The sequence below is a fragment of the Glycine max genome, chromosome 17 (assembly GCF_000004515.6).
Source record: "Glycine max cultivar Williams 82 chromosome 17, Glycine_max_v4.0, whole genome shotgun sequence".
In the NCBI taxonomy this organism is placed as follows: Eukaryota; Viridiplantae; Streptophyta; class Magnoliopsida; order Fabales; family Fabaceae; genus Glycine; species Glycine max.
The window spans coordinates 24,443,296-24,451,625 of NC_038253.2; the positions used below are offsets into that span (position 1 = coordinate 24,443,296).

At 37.2% G+C, this 8,330-nt stretch overlaps 1 protein-coding gene across 1 annotated transcript; it reads right to left on the reverse strand.

Moving 5' to 3' along the window:
- Window positions 1–1,313: 1,313 nt before the first annotated feature.
- On the reverse strand, window positions 1,314–2,540 carry LOC102667305 (uncharacterized). The gene is made up of 3 exons (XM_006601494.1): window positions 2,534–2,540; window positions 2,094–2,431; window positions 1,314–1,817 (listed from the first exon to the last, which is right to left on the reverse strand). The coding sequence occupies exons 1-3, from the start codon at window positions 2,538–2,540 to the stop codon at window positions 1,314–1,316; spliced, it is 849 nt and encodes a 282-aa protein (XP_006601557.1).
- Between the last annotated feature and the right edge of the window lie 5,790 nt (window positions 2,541–8,330).

Here is an 8,330-nt window from a genome sequence, read left to right on the forward strand (position 1 = left end):
GCACTATTGGTTAGGCATATATCCAAGAAATGGAGCAACAATTTACGAATAAAAACATCTTTATTTTCTTTGGCCCCGTTTGTTTGTTTTTTTTTTCCAACAGAAATGTCCAACGCGTAAAGCCTGATATAACGGCAAAAACAAAATTAAGATTATTTTACAAACATTTAAGAGCAACTTTTTGAAAATAACATTCCATGATTGGAATTGTATAGTTAGATTTGCTTTATCACGCAGCCGTTTTAACTTTCAGGAATCATTTGCTCCAGCTGCGCAACTGAATGTATCATGTTATAGTGGAACTGCAATTAGGAGGAGATGCAAAGCTAAGGCAACAAAACGGCCAAAGTTTCTATTGATCATTCTGTTGAAAATGTTAATCAGTATCTATTTTATTATACTTTATTCGAGTTTATGTTAGAATTTCTAGTGTTACGTTATTACAGGTTTATGTTTTAATTAGAGTTTATGGGTTGTTACAAATTAATGGGTAGCTTTGCTCATCATTATTTTATGTTATGAATCTTTTGTATTTAAAGATTAGAAAGTATGATGTAAAACATCACAGTTTCAGCCTTCATTTTATTGTGTTTTTTCTGAAATTTCTTTCTTATTTCCAACAAAGTGGTATCTGAACTCAATTGTTCTTGAGGGACCTAGTAAGGAGAGAGTTTATCAAACACTTACCCTGAGAGTTGAAAATGCAAATGCAGTCTAATATTGCCAAATTTTTAGGGTGAGAATTATCACTTATGGGCAGTCATAATGGAGGCTTAATTTGACACCGATGATCTATGGGAGGCTGTTGAAGAGGATTATGAAATTGATTCATCACCAAACAATTCAATGACAAAATGGTCCTCAATTTTGGTGGTTGTTCTCTCTTTGGTGATTCATTCAATTTGAAGTGCTTCTTAATCCAATAGCTCTTAAGGTGGTTTTCCCTTGCTTCTTGACTCAAATTCTTTAAGGGATGACACCAATCCTCCTTTCCAATCCCCTATATCGCAAATCACAAACAAGGAAACAAAGAGACAAGCAATAACCAAAGACCAAAAAAATGAAATGAAAGCTAAACCAATAGAGTTTTAACAAGACAATTTTTCAAGGATTATTCAACAATTAAAGCAATGAAAAGCTAGGTTGCCTCCCAATAAGCGCTTCTTTAACGTCACTAGCTTGACACATCATCCTGTTATCCAAGATCCAATAATGTTCCCACTTCCAAGACCTTCTCAGGTCTTCTTTCTTCCATCACATGAACCTTAAAACAAACATTCCGGTCAGGTGGCTCTTTATCTTCATGAAATAGATCAAAGATGATTCTTTGATATTCTATGCCCATTTGTAACATCTTCTTTCCCATATCTACTACGCAACTTGCAGTAGACATGAATGGGCGACCAAGAATGAGAGGAATATCTACATCCTCTTCTATGTCTCACAATAAAATCAGCTGGGAATATAAGGTGTTTCATCTTCACCAAAACATCTTCAATCACTCCATACGATCTTGTGATGGAGCGATCTGCCAACTGAAGGGTCATGCGTGTAGGCATTATCTCAAGCTCTTCAAGTCGTCGGCACATGGAGAGAGGCATTAGATTGATACTAGCTCCCAAATCTATGAGATCTTTTCCTACAACAACCTCACCAATAGAACATAGTCTTGTGACAACTCCAAGATCTTTGTGCTTAGGCGGAACAATGCGTTGAATCACAACACTACAATTGCCTTCCACCACAATTCTATCACTGTGGATGTACCGGTTCTTCTTCGTCAACATATCTTTTAAAAACTTGGCATAGAGTGGCATCTGTTGAAGTGTTTCTCTAAAGGGCAAAGTAATTTCCAGTTTCTTGAAGATATCAAGAAATCTGGCCAAATGTCTTTCTTTATCTTTCCTGGAAGGTACCAAGGGATAAGGTACTTCATTGCTTTCATTTGAAGTAATATCCTTCTTCTTTTCAGTGTTTGCTTCACTCTTGCCTCTCTTCAGCTCATCATCAACAACTTTCTCTTTTTGTTTTTCATTTTTTGACTTTTTTTCTTTTTCTTTTTCTTCTTTTCTTATTCTTTCTTTTTCTTCCACTTTTATTGGTGTCTTCTCCTCCTTGTCATCTTCAGTCTCCTCATTAATCTCTTCAAGTTCTACAAAATCAGAAACAGGTTCAAGTGCTGGCTTAGGTGCCAGCTGTTGTTTATGTTCCTCCATCTTCTTTCCAGCTTCACTATCATCTCGTTGGATTGCCATTCTACTTCTAGTCATCACAGCTTTACATTCCTCCTTGGGATTTTTCTCTGTATTAGCTGTAAAACTGCTTGATGATCTATCCGCCAATTGCTTTGCAAGTTGTCCCACTTGGACCTCAAGATTCTTTATGGCGGACTCTGTGCTCTTCTGATCACTACAAGAAAAATAACCTATGCCTACAGACGTTTTTTTGCTACAGACATACACTAGTGTAGGTAAATCTCAAAAATACTTTTACCTACAACTAACTAATGTAGGTAAAACTCAACCACTTATACCAACCATTATTTGGTGTAGGCAAATTCATTAAAACTAAAAAAATACTTCTACCTACAACTATGTTATGTAGGTAAAACTCCAAAAAACTTGGGCCTATGAGTGATTAGTGTAGATAAAACTCAAAAGAATTACTACCTACAGAAGCACAGTGTAGGCAAAATTTTAAAAAACTTATACCTACAACTACGTGATGTAGATAAAATTTCACAAAATCTATGTCTATAATTAGTTGATGTAGGTATAACCTCAAAAGCCTTATACCTATGATTGTTGGTGTAGGTAAAACTCTTTAAGACTATTTGAATTTGAATACTAGTCTCTTGTTTTTTTTAGTAAATACTCAATCTCAAAAAATAATTTTCAAAATCTAGTACAAAAATTGAAAAGTTCCACTCATAAATAATTTTTAAACTCACTTTAAAAATATATAAGAATAAATTGAACTATTAAAAAAATAAATGGTCAAATTGAATATAATAAAAAATGTAATGGCAAAAAAATATATCTTAGCTTTCAATTTAAAGTACCAAATCCATCACCATTATTTTACAATCTTAAATTTCGCACCAGTTCTTGAGTGTTTCTACCTAAAATTTAAAAAATGACAATTGGATGATGAAAAATGTATACTTTGTACCACTAATGTTTCCTTGTTTAATTTACATAGCCGTGGTCTTCAGACGTAAATATAAAATTAAAACTTTAACCATGTTTTAGGATAAGATAATAATCAATATCCAAACGATTTGTTTAGTATGGATTTCAACATGAATTCCACTTTTGTCCCGCTACTGAGATACTTTGGTTTTCCATTACGCGTTGGCTTCTCTTTCATAATGTGTTTCTATAACTAACCAAAATTAATGTCAATTATGCTAGATAACATTTTGATTTCAAGAAGTAACAGCCAAGAAACAAAAATGGGGATAAAAAGCCTGATTGGTTTCTTAAAAGAGATTACGCGACGAGAGATTTTTAAATTCCAGTGAGAAAATGACAAATAATCTTTTACAGAAAAAACAAGAGGCATGAGCTTTAATATTTGTTCACGCGTAAAGATCACTCTTCGAGCTCTCATCCTCTCTCTTCCTCTCTCTTCGAGCTCTCATCTTCTCTCTTCCTCTCTCTTCGAGCTCTCATCCTCCACGGCCCCGTGTTAATGCTTTAATCTGTAACTCTCTTTCCATTCAGAGGTTACTACTATTGTACGTTTTTCTTTCTCACACTCTTTTTTATTTTTCTTTAACCTAAAACTCACTCTTTCCCCGGTTTCTTCAGAACTCCATTCTCGGCTTTCTTCGAAGCGTTGAGCTAAGGGACTTGAGGACTGAAGACAGAATCACTGTGAGTTTCCTTTTTGACGTTTGTTTGTTTGTTACATCAAAATTTTCGCCACCACGCAGTGGTATTTTTTTTTGAGTTTGTATGTGACTTTAGGTTAGGAAGGAAAAAAAAAAGGGATTGGAAACTTGGCCTTGGATTGCAATGTTACTTAGTATTTGTTCTGTTCAACAATTTCGCATCGTTGTATGTACTTAAAATTTGATAGAATTTAAAGCATTTTAATTGGAAAAGATTGTTTCTAAGGGAATGGGGTTGAATCATTTGCCCTAAGCCCCTAAGTTAATTTGAATTCAGTTGGGGATTTAAGTCACTAAACTGTGTTGTAGGAGATATGTTAGTTGCCTGAACTTCTGTTCATGGATTTTTGAAAACCTATTCAGTTCACATTGTTTCTATTGGTCCAAGTTTCCCATATAGACTACACTCTGTATGATTGAATTAATTATTATTTTGTGAGAATCTTACTTTGTACTCTGTTAGATCTCTATTAAGTTGAATATTGGGATTCGGCTTTGTACAGACCTATTATTAGTTTATTATTATGTCAAAGTTAGATTACATGATTGCTTATATATAGTTAACTTAAGGTGAGAATGAAATCCATGTAGTTTTGAAATTAAGAAAATAAAGCAATCCAAGGTGATTTAGTCCTACCTTAAAAAAAATAAAAAATAAAGCAACCTCCGAACACCAACTCAAATAATTAATTTGTACTTCTAGCATGTCTGGGAACACGTCCAGGAGCCACGGACGTCCATCAACTTGAAGCTAGTCCCTGTTGCTTCTGCGATAATTACCTACTCTGACATGAATTTTTCCAATTACTCACGTTCTGGACTCTGATCCAGACATGCACTTCATCTATCTGACTGTTGTTAACACTTGGATTTTTATGTTTGGACTCCTAATGGTAGTAGTCTATTCAGGATATACCGCGATGCCGAGTATTGGGATTTAATGAAAATAGCACTATCTGATTTCTGGTGGAAGCATGTCTATCCAGCGAGAGAGTTGTATAGTAGTAATGTTATAACACATCCCCTATTTCAATTAAGATCAATGAGGCCTACTCCTAGACATGAATTATGTAGAGATATTGTTTATAAAAGCAAACACATTGCTGCTAATTCTAAGTTGTTGATGCGGGAGATACATGGTGATGCAAGCTCCATTGGAGCTTGTAGGCCTAGGATCTTCTTCATCAATGGATTCCTTTGCTTCTTGGAAGATAAATGGCAGCGGAATGGAGAAGTAAGAGAGAGAGGAGACGCCACTTCAAGGAGAAGATGAGTCTAGAAGAAGCTCACCACCATAGGAGGCCATGGATAAGAGCTTGGAGGAAGAAGGAGATGAATGAAGGGAGAGGGAGAGAAGAGCACGAAATTTTGTGCTCAAAAGGAGCTCTGAAATATGAAGTTAATATTCAAATGATCAAAGTTCAAAAAAATACACACACATGACCTCTATTTATAGCCTAAGTGTCACACAAAATTGGAGGGAAATTCAAATTTCACTTGAATTTGAAATTGAATTTGTGGAGCCAAACTTTGGAGCCAAAATTTCACTAATTATGATTAGTGAATTTTAGTTATGGTTCAGCCCACTAATCCAAGATCAATTACAAGATTCTCCACTAAGTGTGCTTAGGTGTCATGAGGCATGAAAAGCATGAAGGACATGCACAAAGTGTGACTATATGATGTGGCAATGGGGTGTAGTAAGCAAATGCTCACCTCCCCCTCTAAAATTTAATTGGATTGGGCTTCTACCAATTCAATTAAATTTATTTCCAACCACACACATCAAATATCCACTTAGTGCATGTGAAATTACAAAACTACCCCTAATACAAAAACTAGTCTAGGTGCCCAAAAATACAAGGGCTGAAAAATCCTATATTTCTAGGGTACCCTACCTACAATATGGAGCCCTATATACAAGGACCAAATATAATGACATCCTAGTCTAATATGTACAAAGATAATTGGACCCAACCTTGGCCCATGGGCTCAGAAATCTACCCTAAGGTTCATGAGAACCCTAGGGCCTTCTTCAGCAGCTCTAGCCCAATCTTCTTGGAGCCTCTTGCTCATGGTTCTAGTGATTGGTCCCTTCCTAGGGAGGATTGCATCATCCCTTCCCCTTGAAGAGGATTTGACCTCAAATCTGTTAGTTCCTCCTCCTCAATATCAGCTCCACCTGCAAAAGGAGTTAAATCAGAAATGTTAAAAGTGGTGCTGACTCCATACTCTTCTGGGAGGTCCAACCTATAGGCATTGTTATTGATCCTCTCCAAAACCTGAAAAGGTCCATCCCCTCTAGGGCTAAGCTTGGATTTCCTTTTAGTAGGGAATCTATCCTTCCTAAGATGGAGTCAAACCCAGTCACCCTCATTAAGAACTAGCTCTTTTCTTCCTCTATTGCCTTTAGTTGAATACACCTTTGTTTGGTTCTCTATTTGGTTCTTAACCCTCTCATGCATCTTCTTTACAAATTCTGACCTAGATTCCCCTTCTTTATGTATAAAAGAAGTGTCCAGTGGGAGGGGAATGAGGTCTAACGGTGTTAGGGGATTAAACCCATAGACAACCTCAAAAGGGGACTGCTTGGTGGTTCTATGAACCCCCCTGTTGTAGGCAAATTCTACATGAGGAAGATACTCATCCCAAGACTTATGGTTGCCTTTCAGAAGAGCCCTTAAAAGGGTAGATAAAGACCTATTCACTACCTCTGTTTGCCCATCAGTTTGTGGATGACAAGTGGTAGAGAAAAGAAGTTTAGTTCCTAACTTAGCCCATAAGGTTTTCCAGAAGTGGCTAAGGAACTTAGCATCTCTATCTGACACAATGGTCCTAGGCAAACCATGGAGTCTCACAACTTCCCTGAAAAAGAGTTTTGAGATGTGGGAAGCATCATCCACCTTGTGGCATGGTATAAAGTGTGCCATCTTGCTAAACCTATCCACCACCACAAAGATAGAGTCTACACCTCTTTGGGTTCTAGGAAGCCCAAGGACAAAGTCCATACTAATGTCTACCCAAGGTGCAGATGGGATGGGTAAAGGTGTGTATAGCCCATGAGGCATCACCCTAGACTTGGCTTGTAAACAAGCCACACACCTAGTGCAATGCTTGTGGACATCTTTCTTCATATGGGGCCAATAAAACTTTTCTTTGAGTAAGACAAGGGTCTTGTCTATCCCAAAGTGGCCCATGAGCCCACCCTCATGGCTCTCTTTCACAAGTAATTTCCTAATGGATCCTTGGGGTATGCAAAGCTTTCCCTCTTTGAACAAATACCCCTCAGCCAAATAGAATCCATCTTGGGCCTTTTTCCCACAACTCTCATAAATGGGAGAGAAATGTTCATCTAAAGCATACAAGTCCCTAATATTATCAAATCCTAAAATTTGAGCTCCTAGGGAGCAAAACAATGTGTGTCTCCTAGAGAGGGCATCAGCTACCACATTTGTTTTTCCCTTTTTGTATTTGATAACATATGGAAATTGCTCTAGGTACTCTACCCATTTTGCATGCCTCTTGTTTAACTTGCTTTGCCCTCTAATGTACTTAAGTGATTGATGATCACTATGAATGACAAATTCCTTGGAAACAAGGTAATGTTCCCAAGTTTGGAGGGCTCTTATTAAGGCATAAAGCTCTTTATCATAGGTGGGGTAGTTGAGGGTGGCACTATGAAGTTTTTCACTAAAATAAGCAATAGGGTGCCCACCTTGTAACAATACAGCTCCAACTCCCACTCCAGAGGCATCACATTCTAGCTCAAAAGTTTTAGAAAAGTCAGGAAGAGCTAGAACAGGTGCCTTAGTAAGCTTTTCTTTGAGCAAAGCAAAGGCTTGCTCTTGTTTTTCACCCCAGGTAAATGCCACATTCTTCTTCACCAGCTCATTGAGAGGTGATGCAATTGTAGAGAAATTAGGAACGAACCTTCTATAGAAGCTTGCTAACCCATGGAAGCTCCTAATATCTCCCACACTTTTTGGGGTGGGCCATTCTTGGATGGCCTTGATTTTCTCAGGGTCCACTTGGACCCCATTTCTACCAACTACAAAACCTAAGAAAACTATATTATCTACACAAAAGGTACACTTCTCTATATTTGCATAGAGGGTGTTTTTCCTAAGGACTAAAAGAACTTGTCTGAGATGTCCTAAGTGATCATCTAGGCTCCTACTATACACTAAAATATCATCAAAATAAACAACTACAAATCTACCTATGAAATCCCTTAAGACATGATGCATAAGCCTCATAAAGGTGCTTGGTGCATTAGTGAGCCCAAAAGGCATCACTAGCCATTCATACAAACCAAACTTGGTCTTGAAAGCAGTTTTCCACTCATCACCCTTTTTCATCCTGATTTGGTGATAACCACTTTTAAGATCAATTTTTGAAAAGATATTGGCACCATGCAACTCATCAAGCAGATCAT

Bases quoted from the DNA above. Each gene is read 5' to 3' on its own strand.
- LOC102667305 (XM_006601494.1), bottom strand. The intron at 1,818-2,093 runs GTGGAAGAAAAA...ACACTTCAACAG, and splicing joins AGGAGAAGACACCAATAAAA to ATGCCACTCTATGCCAAGTT.